Source organism: Mustela putorius, unplaced genomic scaffold, assembly GCF_011764305.1.
Source record: "Mustela putorius furo isolate JIRA1106 unplaced genomic scaffold, ASM1176430v1.1 tig00000580_pilon_pilon_pilon, whole genome shotgun sequence".
Taxonomy (NCBI): Eukaryota; Metazoa; Chordata; class Mammalia; order Carnivora; family Mustelidae; genus Mustela; species Mustela putorius.
Window position 1 is genome coordinate 179,606 of NW_025421423.1, and position 20,408 is coordinate 200,013.

Sequence of the window (20,408 nt, forward strand, 5' to 3'; positions counted from 1 at the left end):
CCCCAAGCCTACTGTGAAGATGTAGGCAACTTACAGAAGGACTGGATGCCTAGAGAATGGTGGTATTAGAACTGCTAATATTAGACAGGAAAACACAGATTCTATTGACAGAAGAAACAGACAGTAGGTTGGGATACAAACCTTGTAGCCAACAAGTACAAATAATCTTGTTTGGCCTGCACAGTATTTAATTTTCTTTCTTTTTCATTTGGACACTTTCATAGGAAGCATGCACTCTCCAGTTTGTCACAGTACCCAGCACTTCATTTCCTATTGTTTTACATCTAATTGCTGATAACTTCCTGGCCCCTATTTGAGTTATTTGCTGCAACTCTGCCTAGATTACTGAAATCTGAATTTTATCCTTAATGAGGTCACTTGGGCCTCACACAGAGCAGAACTGAAAGATAAATTGTTATTCCAAATCACAGTTTTCCAGCTAGCTGTGTGTGTGTTGTTTTTGTGTGTTTTGTTTTGTTTTGCTTCTCCTGATCTTGGCTGGAAATATCCTTTTATTTAGACTTTACATTTCCCTAAATTTATAAATTTTCTCCCATCTTGGGAGATGATTAAGATGAAAATACCTATAAATTTTTCTAGTTTTGGCTTATCCACACTTAGTGACTTGTGAGACCTGTAAGAAACTAAATAGATTTAATAGTATATATGTATACTAGTTCCATATACTCTTTTCTAGAGAATTTCTAGAGAAATTCTAGAGAATTTCCATATACTCTTCACACACTGTATTTTTGTGTTAATATCTTATATACCATATTAGAACAATTATAAACAAACTTAATTAAAGATTAAAATAAATGTACTTTATTGGCCTTTTCTCGGTGTGGTTAAGGATAAAGAGAAAGAAGAGTTTTTCCTGTATAGCAAACTCATGGGGTTTCATAAAGTATAATTTTCAACTGGTTAAAAAACATGACTCATATAAATATAATGAGCAGGTGTCAAATATTTTGTAATTCATTAATTAATGATGTAATCAGAAATAAGTTAAGACCAGTTCAAATGAAAATGTAGGAGCTAAGTATTTACAGGAAATATAATAAAGAAAAGTTAAGATTTCTGAATTATACATAAAACTAACTGAAGTACTAAAGTACACAAGTCATAACCTTTGGAGTTACCTTTTTCATCAAACAAAAAATATTTGTATCTCTATGGGATAGAAATCTACACATTAAGCTCTGCCTACAGAGTTATAGAATAGTCCCATCAATAGAAAATTTAAGATGTCAATCAAGAACTGCACTAAGAGGGATGCCTGGGTGGCTCAGTTGTTTGGGCAACTGCCTTTGGCTTGAATCATAATCCCAAAGTCCTGGAATTGAGTCCCTCATCGGGCTCCCGGCTTGGTAGGGAGCCTGCTTCCCTCTCTGGTCCCTTCCCCTCTCGTGCTGTTTCTCACTCTCTCTCAAATAAGTAAAATCTTAAAAAAAAAAAACATTCCCTGATATGAGGAAGTGGTGATGCAACATGGGGGCTTAAGTGGGTACGAGAAGAATAAATGAAAGAAGATGGGATTGGGAGGGAGACAAACCATAAGTGACTCTTAATCTCACAAAACAAACTGAGGGTTGCTGGGGGGAGGGGGTTTGGGAGAAGGGGGTGGTATTATGGACATTGGGGAGGGTATGTGTTTTGGTGAGTGCTGTGAAGTGTGTAAACCTGGTGATTCACAGACCTGTACCCCTGGGGATAAAAATATATGTTTATAAAAAATTAAAAAAATATATTAAAAAAAAAACTGTACTAAGAGACACCCAATAATTCTTTTGCCTGTTTCCAATGCTCTGTTACAGATAATTTTTCTGACAAAATGTAGTCATCAGTCTAGACTTGATTGCCAGAAAGTGGAATCTGTTTGCCAAACTTTGAAAATATAGCTTTAAGATGAGGACATATGAAATGAATTCTAAAATTTAGCATATGTATTTTAGAGGTAGATTATTTTGGATTTCAGAGAACAAGTTCCAAATTTCTTAAGCACATGTTTAAGTGAAATGGTATTGGCATGAGAAATTCTTATACTGAATCTTTATTTCCTTTACAGAAATTCCATGGAATTATAGTTGGTACTATTCTGCAATGTCTCTAGTTGAAAGCCAAAGTGAAGACAGACAAAGTGAAGGTAGGTGAACTTAGTAAATATCTAAGTCTCTGTGTCATTATTACTGCATGCATGAGTACACGTGCTAATATACATATGACAGACAAAACTGACTGGCCAGTCTATCAATCAGACCACACCAATCTACCAAGCAACTGACCAGGAAAGGAAATATACTTTGCAGAAGTAAGTACTTTGTCCTTACAAGTACAAGCTCCTCTGTTTGGTTATCTGAGAATTCTGATGTGAGTAATTCCAGTCTCTTTTGTATTTTTATCTATTTTTATTTTATATTGTACTTTTATTTGGAAATTCACCAGAAAGGTCTGTGTTCCTTTTCCTCTCCTCATCCTTCACAACTGCCTCCTGCTAAAAAGAAGTGGTCAGTGTGAAAAGTTGCTAAAACACATAAGGTCCTCCTTTGCAGACTCTTTGTGGATGGAGCAAATAGATCGGCTATGATATTAAGATTTCCATACCATTTCCATGCTTTCCTGTGGTGCATCCAAGTACTAAAGGGAGCTGGAGTAATCATGCCTAAGCCTGACATGAGAAAAAAAATTTTTCTGACATAAAATTTTCAAAAAGGAAGCCAGAATGTAGTTCTATATTTAGAACTGACTGACATGAAAAGGTTTTTTTCTGACATAAAGTTTTGAAAGAGCAAGCCAGAATGTAGTTCTATATTTAGCTTCCTTTTGAGGAATGAAGAAGGTGCAGATAATGAAATTAGGTTACTGATTTCAGGTCACTCTAAACTTCTTTACTTTCTGTCATTGTGCAGTTGTCTGATTCCTGGAGGGAACTTATTTCAAGAGCACGTAGTTCCATAAAGAAGAATTCCATCCCAAGGGCACAGGCTTTAGTTCCAGGAAGAGGAAGTCAGGGATATCCCAACTGAGGGAAAAACCAGGGAGTCCTTTCCTACCGTCAGAACTGCTAGAGGAAAGAAGGCTAGAGAAAACAAGTTAACTGATCAATTTCTCCTACATCTTCTTATGAACAGAAAATATGGGAGAGAATACTTGAGGGAACAGTAAATTCAATGCAAAAGAACAAGTGGCAGTCATCAATAAAGACTGGTTTACTGACTCAACAAATATTTATTGATCATCAAATGAATGCCAGCCACTGTGGTACATGCCGGCAATACAATGGCAACAAAACTAGATAGAATCCCTGCTCTTATGGAAATTATGGTTTAGTGAAGGACAGCCATTAATTAAGTAATAACACATCAAATAATAGCACAGAGAAATAACAAATTATATGTATAATAAGTGCTGTGAAGTAAAGATCATATGGGGGTATAGTGGTTAAGAGCATGGATTCTGGAGCCATACTGTTTAGGCCTCAATCCTAGTTCTGCCACATACTGTTATCTTGGGCAAATCTCTTCATTTCTCCATGCTACAGTATTTCATCTATGAAATCAGGCTAATAACAGTGTGTTATCTCATGTGTTGTGAGGATTGAATGAAGTAATATTTGTAAAGCACTTAGGACAGTTATCTGGTACATGGTAAACACTAGGTAAATATGTAAAAAAAAAAATCTAATCTATAGGAGCTTTGATGCTTTTGTTGTTGTTGCTCAGGAAGATAATTAAGAACTTGAACATTTATAAATGGGGTTATTTCAAAAGTCCAAAGTTTTACCAGTGAAAAATAATTGAAACCACTTTTCCTGGTCTAAACCCCTTTAAGTAGGCAAATCCTACCTACTACATTAGAGTTATTGCTTGTGCTGTTTTGAGTGGTGAGCGATTAATATTGATCCATCCAAGATGTTGGCCTTTTAGCTTGAGTCAACAAAATAACGGTGGCAAACCCAGTAATTTGGCTTCTGTCCTTTTCTAGGCTATCAACCTATTCTGGTTGGAAAACTTACAGTACATAGAATGAATATTGACTGGTTCTAGTGTCTTGCTTATCTACCTTCTCCTTTCTATTTTTTACCACTTTCTTAGTTCAGCCTGTCATCATTTTGAAAGTTGACTATTAAACAGTAATCTCTTAAATCATTGTTATGTCTGCAATCTCTTCCTCTGTAAATCCGCCATCTTAATATTCTGAAATTCCAATTTTATCATGTTTTTCCCTGCTCAAAGTCTTTCTGGGATTCCTTGTCAGCTACTAATAATTTTAAGGTCATCAGCCTAACATTAAAGCCCTGACTTAATAGGCTTGTTTCCTGCCTCCTTCAGACTCTTCTTACTTCTGTACTATCATACAACTTGTCCGGTCTCAGTGCCAAACTTTTCATTAGGTTCTTCTTCCTGCCCATGTACCTGTCTCCTATATTTATATTGAACCTATATTCATCTTTTAGATTTAGTGCAAGTTTATCTCCATGAAGCCTTCTCTGGCAATTCCAGCCACCAACCTCCCCCACCCCCTCCCCTGCATTGTCTTTCCATCTTGATTACTTACAGTGCTTAGCTTCTGCAGTCTTTAAAAATAATAGCCTTACTGAGATATAACTTACATGCCATTGAATTATCCTTTTAAAGCATAGAATTTAGTGATTTTTTAAAAAAAAATTGTATTTATTTGACAGATCGTAAGTAGGCAGAGAGGCAGGCAGAGAGAGAGGGGGAAGCAGGCTCCCTGATGAGCAGAGAGCCCGATGCAGAGCTCGATCCCAGGACCCTGAGATCATGACCTGAGCCGAAGGCAGAGGGTTTAACCCACTGAGCCACCCAAGTGCCCCCAATTTAGTGACTTTTAAAATATATTAATGGAATTGTACCACGTGACCATAATTTAATTTTAGAACATTTTCATCACTCCCAAAAGAAACCCCATACCCATTAGCAGTCACTCCCAATTCCTGCCTTCCCCAGCCTCTAACAACCACTTTCTATCTCTTTTGATTTGCCTATACTGAACATGGCATAAATAAAATCAAAATTTTATTTTGATAAAAATATTTATTTTGATTTTTTGGCTTTTTGTGACTGGCTTCTTTCACTTACTATTTTCAAGGCTCATGTTGTAGTATGTATCAGTACTCCATTCCTTTATAAGGCTGAATACCATTCCAGTGTATGTATATACCACAATTTATCCATTCACCAGTTGATAGACATTTGGGTTGTTTTCCCTCTGGAGCTATTATGAACAATACTGCAATAACCACTCATGTATAAGCTTTTGTGTGAACATATCATGTCAATTTTCTTGAATCTACAATTCATTTTAAGCCTTTCTTATATCCTATTTTGCATTCTTGCTTTACTGTTTTGGTTATATCTTGTATGATTATACTTAATTGTAATTGGCACTGTACCTACAGAGTTTCCTCTGTTTTGGAAAGTATATATGTATGCATTTGTATGTAAATACCCTGAAAAGGAAGGGATGCAAAGGGCATATACCAGTCTGTTAATGATGCTTTCCTTGGGAAAAGGAGAAAGAGGGGAAAGGAAACTTAACTTTTTTTCTTTATATTTCTAATTTTACATTTAAAATATATTTATGTGTTACTTTGGGGTATTTGAAAAATCATTAAAGAAAAAGTGTAGGGGCTCATGGGTGGCTCAGTGGGTTGAGCCTCTGCCTTCGGCTTGGGTCATAATCTCAGGGTCCTGAGATTGGGCCCCGCATTGGGCTATCTGCTTGGTGGGGAGCCTGCTTCCCCCTCTCTCTTTGCCTGCCTCTCTGCCTACTTGTGATCTTCCTCTCTCTGTGTCAAATAAATAAATAAAATTTTTTAAAAAAAAAGATAGAAAGTATAATCACAAAAGAAGGGAAGTTGGAGAAACTAAAAGGAAAGGACAGAAAAAGGAAAAAATAGAAAGGAGGAGGGGCATAGATATTGTGGCATTTGGAGCAGAAAATTAATCAGAGCTTTAAGTGAAATAAGTCAAGCAGAGAGGGTCAATTATCATATGATTTCACTTATTTGTGGAGCATAACAAATAGCATGGAGGACATGGGGAGTTAGAGAGGAGAAGGGAGTTGGGGTATATTGGAAGGGGAGGTGAACCATGAGAGACTATGGACTCTGAAAAACAATCTGGGGGTTTTGAAAGGGCAGGGGGTGGGAGGTCGGGGTACCAGATGGTGGGTATTATAGAGGGCACGGATTGCATGGAGCACTGGGTGTGGTGCAAAAATAATGAATACTGTTATGCTGAAAATAAAAAATAAATTGAAAAAAAAAATAGAATCCTACACAATACCACATTTAAACACAAAAATTAGACATATTGTATAACTGTGTGAACATACTACAAACCATTGAATTGTACATTTTATTTAAATAGGTGACTTGTGGGGCGCCTGGGTGGCGCCTTCAGCCTTCAGCTATCATGATCCCAGGGTCCTGGGGTCAAGCCCTGAATTGGGCTCTCTGCTCAGTGGGGAGCCTGCTTCCCCCTCTCTCTGTCTCTGCCTGCCTCTCTGCCTACTTGTGATCTCTGTCTGTCAAATAAAGAAATAAAATCCTAAGGTAAAATAAAAAAATAATAAATAGGTAAATTATATGGTATGTGTATCTCAATAAAGTTATTTATTTTTTAAGGTATTATTTATTTATTTGACAGAGATCACAAGTAGGCAGAGAAGCAGGCAGAGAGAGAGAGAGAGGAGGAGGAAGCAGGCTCCCTGCGGAGCAGAGAGCCAGATGCAGGGCTCGATCCCAGGACCCTGAGATCATGACCTGAGCTGAAGGCAGAGTCTTAACCCACTGAGCCACCCAGGCACCCTCAATAAAGTTATTTAGAATAGAAAAGACATCTATAGTTTTTAGAGTTAGTTTCTAGAATTATGTTTCTTTAGAAAATGTAAGGCAACAGTTGAATTCATAGGGAATTCATAGGGAATTTTCCTGACCCCAGTAACAGGAGCAAGGTAGCACGATAAAGTACACAACTCCCAATAAAATTTGCATCTCAATAAATAATATATTTTTAGTATTAAAATGTCCCATATAAATATTTAGGACATACTTTGGTTTTGTATCTTTATTTGCTAAACCTGGCAATCATAAAGGGAATTAAGTTTTGAATCTCTTGGAGTGAAATCACTTCTTTAGTATCACAAGGATTTTACTAATAGATCCAGCTTTGTGTGAATGGCATTTTGTTTCTAAGTGATGGACTTGATTATAAGTTTCCCAACCTCTCATCTCCTATCCCAAGGAAGCTTATATGACTGGGAAACTCTGAAAGTGATATCTAGCAGTTCAATCAAACATGATCAGTTTTACCTTTACCACATTGATAAAAAGTCATTGGCTCTACTTTCCAAATGATGTCAGAATGGCAAAGCACCACTCCCAACTTTCATCTATGTGGAGTGATATGAAGGATATTCCTTTCAGCTTCTCCCTTGAGAGGGAAGAAACCCAAGATTTCCAACAGAAATAGTGGATAGGAACTTTAGTTTTGTTTTTTTAGGTTTGGGTTTGGATTTTTGGGTTTTTTTTTTAAGATTTATTTATTTATTTTAGAGATTGAGAGAGGATAAGTAGGGGAAGGGGCAGAGGGAAAGGGAGAGAATTTTAAGCAGACTCCCTGATGATTACAGGGCCCAGCATGGGGCTTGATGTCATGACCCTGAGATCATGACCTGAGCTGAAATCAAGAGTCACATGCCTAAACAACTGAGTCACCCAGGAGCACACCCCCCTGCCCCCGCTTTAGTTTTGATCATGTCTTGAACTGTGCCAACTGACTGATCTTCTGTGGTACCCTATTACTAAATTGGGATTTGGTGGGTGCTTTGTTTTGTTTTGTTTGCTTTTATTACTATTTTGATTTTCTATTTGTTTTAGTACTATTTTATTTTCTTTTATTACTATTTTGGTTGTCCTTTGAGTAATTCTACTCTTATTTGCACTCAACTTGGACAGGAGAGTTAGTGAAGCTATGGGGAGCATAGACAGAGGCAGAGATAACAGAAGAGCTATAGTAGCTCTCATAACATTCAAGACTTTAGTGAGCTTCCTCTCCAGATTCTTTTCTTTTAGTTGAAAATAAATTTGATTTTATTTTTTAACTTTCAAAAGATTACAAGTATAGCACAAAGACTATCCATAATCTTCTCACCCAGAATTCTAATTGCTAATATCTTAACACATTTGCTTCATCTGCATATATGTGTGTACATACCATATATATTATATTTATATATAACATATCTGTTACATATATAATAATTAGTTGTTTTCTGAGAATTTTTTAAAAGATTTTATTTATTTGAGAGAGAAAGAGCATGAGACAGGGGAGGGTGTGGAAAGGGGAGAGGGAGAAGCAGACTCCCTGCTGATCAGGGAGCCTGATGTGGGGCTGGATCTCAGCACTCTGGGATCATGACCACAGCCAAAGGCAGCTGCTTAACTGTCCGAGCCACCCATGCACCCCATTTTTTAATACTTTTGAGAACAAGTTGCATCCATGATATCTCATCACCCCTAAATACTTGAATATATATTTCTCCTCATCCAGGACACTTTGCTATTTTGGCTAACATGTAACACTCCAAGTCAGGAAAGCAGCATTAATACAAAACTATCATTCGGTTAATAGACTCTTATACCGCCCCCGCCGTGTCCCCTCCTTTTAAATTTCACTAACTTCCCTAACAATGTCTCTTCTTCCTTTCTGGCACACTATCCCTTCCAGTAACACATGCTCCTATTATATCTTCAGCCTCCTAAAGTGTGAAACGTCTCTATTTCTCCCTGCCTTTCATGTTCTCAACATTTTTACCTCTTTATTTATTTATTTATTTTACTTTCTTTCTTTTTAATTTGAGTATAGTTGACACATAATATTGCATTAGCTTCAGGTGCACAACATAGTGATTGGACAAGTTTATGCATTATGCTGTGTTTACCACAAGTGTAGGCTTGCATCTATCCTGATACATCAATATATCGCTATTAAAATATTATTGGCTATATTCCTGATGCTGTGCCTTTTATTCCCATGATTTATTCAGGAAATACAAGTTTCCTGTTATGGAATGAATAAGTCTACAGGTTCTTTTTTTTCCCCCTCTTTTTTTTTTAATCTTTTCATTCTCTCTTTTTTTATCTTTATTTTTTTATTTTTTAATAAACATATAATGTATTTTTATATTGCTGAGGGGTACAGGTCTGTGAATCACCAGGTTAACACACTTCACAGCACTCACCATAACACATACCGTCCCCAGTGTCCATAACCCCACCTCCCTCTCCCGACCCCTCTCCCCCCAGCAACTCTGTTTGTTTTGTGAGATTAAGAGTCACTTATGATTTGTCTCCCTCCCGATCCCATCTTGTTTCATTTATTCTTCTCCTACCCCCCTAACCCCCCACATTGCATCTGCACTACCTCATATCAGGGAGATCATATGATAGTTGTCTTTCTCCACTTGACTTATTTCACTAAGCATGATACCCTCTAGTTCCATCCACGTCGTCGCAAATGGCAAGATTTCATTTCTTTTGATGGCTGCATAGTTTCCATTGTATGTATATACCACATCTTCTTTATCCATTCATCTGTTGATGGACATCTAGGTTCTTTCCATAGTTTGGCTATTGTAGACATTGCTGCTATAAACATTCGGGTGCACGTGCCCCTTCAGATCACTATGTTTGTATCTTTAGGGTAAATACCCAGCAGTGCAATTGCTGGGTCATAGGGAAGTTCTATTTTCAACATTTTGAGGAACCTCAATGCTTTTTTCCAGAGTGGTTGCACCTGCTTGCATTCCCACCAACAGTGTAGGAGGGTTCCCCTTTCTCTGCATCCTCGCCAGCATCTGTCATTTCCTGACTTGTTAATTTTAGCCGTTCTGACTGGTGTGAGTTGATATCTCACTGTGGTTTTGATTTGTATATCCCTGATGCCGAGTGATGTGGAGCACTTTTTCATGTGTCTCTTGGCCATCTGGATGTCTTCTTTGTAGAAATGTATGCTCATGTCTTCTGCCCATTTCTTGATTGGATTATTTGTTCTTTGGGTGTTGACTTTGCTAGGTTCTTTATAGATTTTGGATGCTAGCCCTTTATCTGATATGTCGTTTGCAAATACCTTCTCCCATTCTGTCAGTTGTCTTTTGGTTTTGTTAACTGTTTCCTTTGCTGCGCAAAAGCTTTTGATCTTGATGAAATCCCAATAGTTCATTTTTGCCCTTGCTTCCCTTGCCTTTGGCGATGTTCCTAGGAAGACGTTGCTGTGGCTGAGGTCGAATAGATTGCTGCCTGTGTTCTTCTCAAGGATTTTGATGGATTCCTTTCTCACATTGAGGTCCTTCATCCGTTTTGAGTCTATTTTCATGCGTGGTGTAAGGAAATGGTCCAATTTCATTTTTCTGCATGTAGCCATCCAGTTTTCCCAACACCATTTATTGAAGAGGCTGTCTTTTTTCCATTGGACAGTCTTTCCTGCTTTGTCGAAGATTAGTTGACCATAGAGTTGAGGATCTATTTCTGGGCTCTCTATTCAGTTCCATTGATCTATGTGTCTGTTTTTGTGTCAGTACCATGCTGTCTTGATGATGATGACAGCTTTGTAATGGAGCTTGAAGTCCGGAATTGTGATGCCACCAACTTTGGCTTTCTTTTTCAATATTCCTTTGGCTATTCGATGTCTTTTCTGGTTCCATATAAATTTTAGGATTATTTGTTCCATTTCTTTGAAAAAAAATGGGTGGGATTTTGATAGGGATTGCATTAAATGTGTAGATTGCTTTAGGTAGCATAGACATTTTCACAATATTTGTTCTTCCAATCCAGGAGCATAGAACATTTTTCCATTTCTTTGTGTCTTCCTCGATTTCTTTCATGAGTACTTTATAATTTTCTGAGTATAGGTTCTTAGCGTCTTTGGTTAGGTTTATTCCTAGGTATCTTATGGGTTTAGGTGCAATTGTAAATGGGATTGACGCCTTAATTTCTCTTTCTTCTGTCTTGTTGTTGGTGTAGAGAAATGCAACTGATTTCTGTGCATTGAGTTTATATCCTGACACTTTACTAAATTCCTGTACAAGTTCTAGCAGTTTTGAAGTGGAGTCTTTTGGGTTTTCACTTATAGTATCATATCATCTGCAAAGAGTGATAGTTTGACTTCTTCTTTGCCTATTTGGATGCCTTTAATTTCTTTTTGTTGTCTGATTGCTGAGGCTAGGACTTCTAATACTATGTTGAATTGCAGTGGTGATAATGGACATACATCCCTGACATGTTCCTGACTTTAGTGGAAAAGCTTTCAGTTTTTCTCCATTGAGAATGATATTTGCAGTGGTTTTTCATAGATGGCTTTGATAATAGAGGTATGTGCCCTCTATCCCTATACTTTGAAGAGTTTTGATCAGGAAGGGATGCTGTACTTTGTCAAATGCTTTTTCAGCATCTATTGAGAATATTGTATGGCTCTTGTTCTTTCTTTTATTAATGTGTTGTATCACATTGATTGATTTGCGGATGTTGAACCAACCTTGCAGCCCTGGAATAAATCCCACTTGGTCATGGTGAATAATCCTTTTAATGTACTGTTGAATCCTTTTGGCTAGTATTTTGGTGAGAATTTTCACATCTGTGTTCATTAAGGATATTGGTCTGTAATTCTCTTCTTTGATGGGATCTTTGTCTGGTTTTGGGATCAAGGTGATGCTGGCCTTATAAAATGAGTTTGGAAGTTTTCCTTCTATTTCTATATTTTGGAACAGTTTCAGGAGAATAGGAATTATTTCTTCTTTAAATGTTTGGTAGAATTCCCCCGGGAAGCCATCTGGCCCTGGGCTTTTGTTTGTTTGGAGATTTTTGGTGACTATTTCAATCTCCTTACTATTATGGGTCTGTTCAGGTTTTCTATTTCTTTCTGGTTCAGTTGTGGTAGTTTATATGTCTCTAGGAATTCATCCATTTATTCCAGATTGTCAAATTTGCTGGCGTATTTTTGCTCATAATATGTTCTTATAATTGTTTGTATTTCTTTGGTGTTGGTTGTGATTTTTTATCTTTCATTCATGACTTTATTTAGGTCCTTTCTCTCTTCTTTTTTATAAGTCTGGCCAGGGGTTTATCAATCTTATTAATTCTTTCAAAGAACCAGCTCCTAGTTTCGTTGATTTGTTCTATTGTGGTTTTTATTTTTTTGGTTTCTATTTCATTGATTTCTGCTCTGATCTTTATGATTTCTCTTCTCCTGCTGGGTTTAGGCTTTCTTTCTTGTTCTTTCTCCAGCTCCTTTAGGTGTAGGGTTAGGTTGTATACCTGAGACCTTTCTTGTTTCTTGAGAAAAGCTTGTACCGCTATATATTTTCCTCTCAGGACTGCCTTTGTTGTGTCCCACAGATTTTGAACCATTGTGTTTTCATTATCATTTGTTTCCATGAATTTTTTCAAATCTTCTTTAATTTCCTGGTTGATGCATTCATTCTTTAGAAGGATGCTGTTTAGTCTCCATGTATTTGTGTTCTTTCCAAATTTCCTCTTGTGATTGAGTTCTAGCTTCAGAGCATTGTGGTCTGAAAATATGCAGGGAATGACCCCAATCTTTTGATACTGGTTGAGACCTGATTTATGACCCAGGATGTGTTCTATTCTGGAGAATGTTCCATGTGCACTAGAGAAGAATGTGTATTATGTTGCTTTGGGATGAAATGTTCTGAATATATCTGTGATGTCCATCTGGTCCAGTGTGTCATTTAAGGCCTTTATTTCCTTGCTGATCTTTTGCTTGGATGATCTGTCCATTTCAGTGAGGGGAGTGTTAAAGTCCCCTACTATTATTGTATTATTGTTGATGTGTTTCTTTAATTTTGTTATTAATTGGTTTATATAGTTGGCTGCTCCCACATTAGGGGCATAGATACTTAAAATTGTTAGATCTTCTTGTTGGACAGACTTTTTGAGTATGATATAGTGTCCTTCCTCATCTCTTATTGTAGTCTTTGGCTTAAAATCTAATTGATCTGATATAAGGATTGCCACCCCAGCTTTCTTCTGATGTCCATTAGCATGGTAAATTGTTTTCCACCCCCTCACTTTAAATCTGGAAGTGTCTTCGGGTCTAAAATGAGTTTCTTGTAGGCAACATATTGATGGGTTTTGTTTTTTTCTCCATTCTGATATGTTGTATCTTTTGATTGGGGCATTTAGCCCATTATCATTCAGGGTAACTATTGAGAGATATGAATTTAGTGCCATTGTATTGCCTGTAAGGTGACTGTTACTGTATATTGTCTCTGTTCCTTTCTGATCTACTACTTTTAGGGTCTCTCTTTGCTTAGAGGACCCCTTTCAATATTTCCTGTATAGCTTGTTTGGTGTTTGCAAACTCTTTCAGTTTTTGTTTGTCCTGGAAGCTTTTTATCTTTCCTTCTATTTTCAATAATAGCATAACTGGATATAGTATTCTTGGCTGCATGTTTTTCTCATTTAGTGCTCTGAATATATCATGCCAGTTCTTTCTGGCCTGCCAGGTCTCTGTGGATAAGTCCGCCGCCAATCTAATATTTTTACCATTGTATGTTACAGACTTCTTTTCCTGGGCTGCTTTCAGGATTTTCTCTTCGTCGCTAAGACTTGTAAATTTTACTATTATTGTTGTTTCGTCTTATGGTGTCACTTATCTCTCAAATTCTCCCCTCGTGGTCCAGTAGCTGTTTGTCCCTCTTTTGCTCAGCTTCTTTATTCTCTGTCATTTGGTCTTTTATATCACTAATTCTTTGTTTGCCTCATTTATCCTAGCAGTGAGAGCCTCCATTTTTTATTGCACCTCATTAATAGCTTTTTAGATTTCAACTTGGTTAGATTTTAGTTCTTTTATTTCTCCAGAAAGGGCTTTTATCTCTCCAAAGAGGGTTTCTCTAATATCTTCCATGCCTTTTTCGAGCCTGGCTAGAACCTTGAGAATCATCATTCTGAACTCTAGATCTTACATATTACCAGTGTCTGTATTGATTAGGTCCCTAGCCTTCGGTACCGCCTCTTGTTCTTTTTTTTTGTGGTGAGTTTTTCCACCTTGTCATTTTGTCCAGATAAGAGTATATGAAGGAGGGGCACCTGGGTGGCTCAGTGGGTTAAGCCGCTGCCTTCGGCTCAGGTCATGATCTCAGGGTCCTGGGATCGAGTCCCGCATCAGGCTCTCTGCTCAGCAGGGAACCTGCTTCCCTCTCTCTCTCTGCCTGCCTCTCCATCAACTTGTGATCTCTCTCTGTCAAATAAATAAATAAAATCTTTTAAAAAAAAAGAGTATATGAAGGAGCAAATAAAATACTGAAAGGGTGGCAAAGACCCCAGGAAAATGCGCTTTAACCAAATCAGAAGAGACCCTAAATTGTGGGAGGGAGAAAGGGGATAAAAAGAAGTTCAGAAAGAAAAAAAAAAAGGAAAAAAATTTAAAAAAGAAAACAAATAAAGAAAAAATATAAAAAAGAAAAAAATATATATATTAGATAAACAAGTTAAAAACATTAAAAAAGAAAAGGATAAAAGTTTAAAAAATTAGCAGAAGAAAAAAAAATTAAATTAAAAAAAATTAAATTAACCACAAGACTAAAGAATCATGAGGAGAAAGCCATGAGTTCTGTGCTTTGCTTTCTCCTCCACTGGAATTCTGCTGCTGTCCTTGGTAGGTGAACTTTGTCTTAGCTGGATTTCTTGTTGATTTGGGAGAGGGGCCTGTTGTAGTGATTCTCAAGTTTCTTTGCCCGAGGCGGAATTGCACCGCTCTTACCAGGGGCTGGGCTAAATAATCTGCTCAGGTTCACTTTCGGGAGCTTTTGTCCCCTGAAAGCTTTCCGTAGAATTCCGGAGTACGGAATTGAAAATGGCAGCCTCCCAGTCTCCAGACCAGAGGAGCCGAGAGCTCGGGGCCCCACTCCTCAGTGCGCCCTCAGAGAAAAGAACCCAATCACTCCCATCTCCCTGGCCTCTGGCCATGCTCCAAGCTCACCCAGCCTGCGACCAGTTCAAGGGAATGCCGAGCTGAGAGCTCACTCCTCGGCTCTGTCTCTGTAGCCGACTTCCCCAGCCTAATACCTAAGAGCTCTGCGACACTCAGACACCTCTGATCCTTCTGTGACCCTGTGGGACCTAGGGCCACACTGGCCCCACGTGGGCTTCACCACAGTTTAGCCTCTGGAGCTATGTCCATCAGTGGATCAGACTTTTAAAAGTCCTGATTTTGTGCTCCGTTACTCTGCTGTTTCCCAGTAGCCAGCCCCGCCCCCTGTGGTCTGTCTTCCCATCACTTTGGATTCACTTCTCCACCAGTCCTACCTTTCAGAAAGTGGTCGATTTTCTGTTTCTAGAATTGCTGTTCTTCTCTTTGATCTCCCGTTGGATTTGTAGGTCTTTGCAATGGTTTGATAAGCTATCTAGCTGATCTCTTGCTACCTGATGTAGTCTCAGCCTGCTACTTCTCCGCCATCTTGACTCCTCCCATCCAGGTTCTTTTTGATATTACGCTCTATCCACCCTCTCCAACCATGCTGAATATCCTCCTGTTTGCTGACCTTGGCATAGAAAGATCAACAAAGGGGGCATCTGGATGGCTCAGTTGATTAAGCCTCTGACTTTGGCTCACATCATGATCCCAGGGTCCTAGGATCAAGCCCTGATCAAGCAGGGCTCCCTGCTCAGTGGGGAGCTGACTTCTCCCTTTCCTCGCCACTCATGCTTTCTTTCACTATCTCTGTCACTCTCTCTCAAATAAATAAATAAAAACTTTAAAAAAATGCTTTCTCTTGTTATCTCTGTCTCTCTCAAATAAATAAATAAGTAAATAAAATCTTTAGAAAGAAAGAAAGAGAGAAAGAAAGGTCAACAAAGAATTAGCTGAGGTTTCTCTTCCAGCCCAGCTGTTCTGTGACTCTATAGAAACTCCCACAAGCAGGAGGCAATTATCCTCCATTGGAGGGGTTTAGACAGAAATATGGCCACCATTTAACAAAGCATTTTTAAACATCTACTTGTATGCTTATTCATTCAGTGAATCTTCATTAAATCCAAGGCCTAATGCTGAACTAAGTAGTAGGATACAGAGATTTAAAGAAAAAAAAAAAAAAAGGAAAGATAGGGTCTCTACCTTTAAGTATCTCTTTGTTTAGAGGGAGAAGACTACAGTATTATAAATAAATAAGTGAGTTAAATGTAAACCATGAGACATAGCAGTGGATAGACTTAATCTGAAACATAATGAAATGATGATGAGAAAACAAATGAATTACTGTTTATTCTGCAGGACTACAGGTTCTGGCTTTCTTGTTATGACTCTCTTCTATGTCATTTAGGTATTCTACTTACCATTCCTTAGATGGAAATATTATTCGTTGGATAAACTCCAGATATTTTAAAGATGCAGTCTGTGGGGGTGCACGGGTGGCTCAGTGGGTTAAAGCCTCTGCCTTTGGCTCAGGTCATGATCCCAGGGTCCTGGGATCAAGCCCGGCATTGGGCTCTCTGCTCAGCAGGGACCCTGCTTCCTCCTCTCTCTCTCTGCCTGCTTCTCTGCCTACTTGTGATCTCCTTCTGTCAAATAAATAAATAAAAATCTTTTTAAAAATTATTAAATTAAAAAAAATGATGCAGTCTGTGAAGAGCAGACAGAAATTTTTTTGTGTTTGTACCCAAGACTTGAAGTCATATGGTTAGCTGAATCTACTGGTAGCTTCCATGTTTCATATTATACTATTTTAGTCACATGCATTATGTGACTTGGGTGAAATCACTTAGACTTGTTAATCTAGAATGACTACAAGGGGCCATTGCTGAGTTTCTCCCACTAGCACGTGTGCTTAATTGAATTGGGAGTTTGGTGGTGTAAGGAGAGAGGGCCTAACTAATCTGCTAGAGACTTGTACTCCTAAAAATCATCTCACTATTTTTCTTTCTTAGCTGGAAAATTCCATTTGTGATTGAGTTCCCACTATGAGCAAGGAGGTACTTGCTGAGATCCTCCTAAACCTGATTGCCACCTGACCAATGGCCTTCTTCCCTTTTTCTAGCTTCCTCCTTCTTCCTACTGGTTACTTACTTTTCAGTGTGCCTCTTTCTCTAGTTCCCTCTTAACAGAGCTCATTTTCCTTTTTAGTTTCTGCCATTTCCTTGTCTAGAGTAATCTCCAATCTTCCGTAGCTTTAACCCTTATAACCTGAGGTTGGATTACATCAAGACTGAATAAGAGCTAACTTTTTCACCCTGGCATTTGAATCAAAATACTAGCGCTGTTAGACAAAGGCTTCTTCTATTTTGACACTTCTCTTCTACTACCATCCCACCAAGGGCTTGAGTAGAGTTCCCCTCAGTAGACTGTGGCTTTTGTACCCTTCTTTCTTTACTGACTAGATTAGCTTTGTACATCCACAGGAGATAGCTGAAAGTTCAAAAGGAAGTATGGGCCTCCCTGCTCAGTGGGTAGTCTGCTTCTTCCTTTCCCCTGTGTGTGCTCATTCTCTCTCTCTGTTTCAAATAAATAAATAAAATCTATTTTTTTAAGATTTTATTTATTTATTTGACAGACAGAGATCACAAGTAGGTGGAGAAGCAGGCAGATAGAGGAGGAAGTAGGCTCCTCGCTGAGCAGAGAACCCAGTGTGTGGCTCAATCCCAGGATCCTGGGATCATGACAGGAGCCAAAGGCAGAGGCTTTAACCCACTGAGCCACCCAGGTGCTCCAATAAATAAAATCATTAAAAAAAAAAAGAATTATTCTAAAATGATACTGTATATGCCTTACTTTATTAATCCTCACAATAACCTTATGAGTAGATATTATTATCATTTCAATTTTATAGATGAGGAAAATGAGTCTCAGAGAGGTTAAGTGATTTCCTCAAGGCTACATAGCTGGTAAGTGGGGAACTGATATTTAAACCTTGGCAGCCTGACTCAACTGCTCATGTTACTAACCACTGCTGGAAGCTACCATAGTTTTAAACTCCAAGTCCAGTTCACATTTTATAGTACCAAGTTGCCTTGCTTCACCAAAATGTCTGGCCCTTTCAGTTCAATTATTTTACCACCCACAGCCCAGCTCTGATCTCAACACAGTTCCCTGTGAAACCAGGTCTTCAGTCAATAGGCTGTAGACTCAACTCTTAGTTACCAAAGATGGATGCATTTTCCAGTCACCAGAGGCTGAGGTAGGTATTTGTACCCTTGAATTCCAGAGTCAGGACCTCTTCAACTAGACTGTCTTCTAGACTCTCCTTGTCTAATCTAATTTCTAGCCTTCTATAGTTCTAACCTCTCATCCATAATTCACATTTTGTCACTCTTGTTTCAGCCAAACAGAAATAAACTTTGAGTTAACAGGTAATGGGGTAGTCATCCCAGTCTTTTCTCAACAGTAGTCACAAGCCCTAGCAAATTGGTTTTTGTCGTCATCGTTGTTGTTGTCATCGTTGTCGTGGTCGTTTTGGTGAATCTTGAATTAATCTTTTATTATCCAGTCTGCAAACTGCCTGCCTACCTTTATTGTCTCAAACATGACTGACTACTTCCTTTTGTTAGGCTTGTCTTCTGTCTCAGACTTTGAGTTTCTTCTCCTAAACGGTTGTACCAACTGACATTTTAACCACTTTTCTCCTCATTCCTGTTTTTCCTTTTTTAGAAGCATCTTCTGAAATCTGACTTTTTAGCCTTGATTCCTCTTCCCTTCCTTTTGGAAATCCCATTTTCTTTTCTCCTTTCTCTTCTTTCATGGAAGATGTGATATCAAAGAGACTAGATGAAGATTAGGTGAAGTTTACTCCTGCCCCCACTTTGGAGTCTCAGTCTATCTCCACCAACTCAGGTTCTGAACTTTGGGATCTACCTGCTTTACTTTACTCTTAAACTCAAAGAGGAAGGTATGTATTATGTTGTTGTGCAGAGCCTGGACTCCATGTGTATCTTGGGACTGGTAGGCTTAGAGAGAATAGCCCTCTGCATCCAGGTGAGTTGCTGGAAAAACCTATTAGATTCTTGGTAAATTAAAAAATAATCACTAATATCTAGGATTAAATTTAATAAGCAGTATAAGATTCAATAAGAAAATATTAGAACTTCATGGAGAGTTACGTATTTTTTTAATAAATGGAGAGGCTGTGTTGGTTGGTTGGGTATAGTTAGAGGGGCGAATGGCATGGGAGAGACTGATTTTACTTATTGCCTAAGCTGATTGAGTATGAACATAGTATATTAGCCTACTCAGGGATTAAATAAGCTCAACACTGGTAGAAATACCAATGCTCTCCTGATACTCTGCCCTAATCAGGCAACTATCTGGGCCCCTGGAAAAGTCCCTCCACAAATTGCATAGGCCAACTAGCAACTCTAAATTCTAGATGCAACTAAATTATCTGAGCCATACATGTTCCAGTTCTTCAGATAACGTAAGCTATAATGGTTAGCTGAAGCTCTTGTATCACAAGGTTGTAAATACGCCACTAACTTGTCAAAACAAGGCACAACAAAAGATCCTATCAGTTCCTTTCAACTTTACCTATCTTCATTCACGTAATCCTAGTAATCACCAGAATTAAACAATGTGAAAGAAATGCACTAGTTTGGTAGAACATACTAGGGGTCCATAGCTGGATCGTAAACCTAGGCCAAAGAAGACTCATATGTATTGCTAGCAAAATAACTATACAGATAAAATCATAATAATGCACCAAAGAGTGGCTTCTCAGGGATACACCAACAACTATCTTCCTCACAGGGATGTATAGTATGTCACTAAGTAGGGGACTAATAGTGCAAAAATGTCAACTCCATCCCACTTAATCTGTATAACCTCTCAAATCCTGGGGTAAAACTAACTAAAAATCCCAGTTTTACCTTTCCTATAATTTGTGCAGATCCTTGAACTTCCTCATAATTCTCTATTTTTGTACTGCCCAATGTGCAGACTTTGGCCCCTTAGATATTTTCTATAAGAAATTTACTCATGTTATAACTTCTTGATTTTTAGCAATTTTTGTTGATGGACAAAGGAGGAATAAGATATTATGTGAAGAACCATGAAAGTCCCTACCTTATCATTGCCTTATAATCTCCTCAGCTATATTTTAAAAGTCTACGATCTAAACAACAGGTATTGCCGAGGATGTGGAGAAAAAGGAATCCTCTTACACTGTTGGTAGGAATGCAAACTTGTCCAGTTGCTCTAGAAAACAAACAGTATGGAGGTTCCTCAAAATTAAAAAACAGAACTACCCTGGGGCATTTAGGTAGCTCAGTTAAGCATCCAACTCTTGATCTCTGCTCAGATTTTGATCTCAGGATCATGAGTTCAAGCTCTGCACTGGGCTCTCTGCTGGAAATAGAACCTGCTTAAAAAGGGGCGGGA

At 38.2% G+C, this 20,408-nt stretch overlaps 1 protein-coding gene across 2 annotated transcripts in view; it reads left to right on the forward strand.

Annotated features, from left to right (window-relative positions):
- The window catches only part of LOC101673740 (phospholipid-transporting ATPase FetA-like), a 115,506-nt gene that overhangs the window by 26,853 nt on the left and 68,245 nt on the right, over positions 1-20,408 (forward strand). For both annotated transcript variants that reach the window (XM_004747511.3, XM_045081556.1), the window contains one exon: positions 2,069-2,146. In XM_004747511.3, the coding sequence (XP_004747568.2) occupies positions 2,069-2,146 (78 nt within the window). The remainder of the gene's footprint in view (positions 1-2,068; positions 2,147-20,408) is intronic.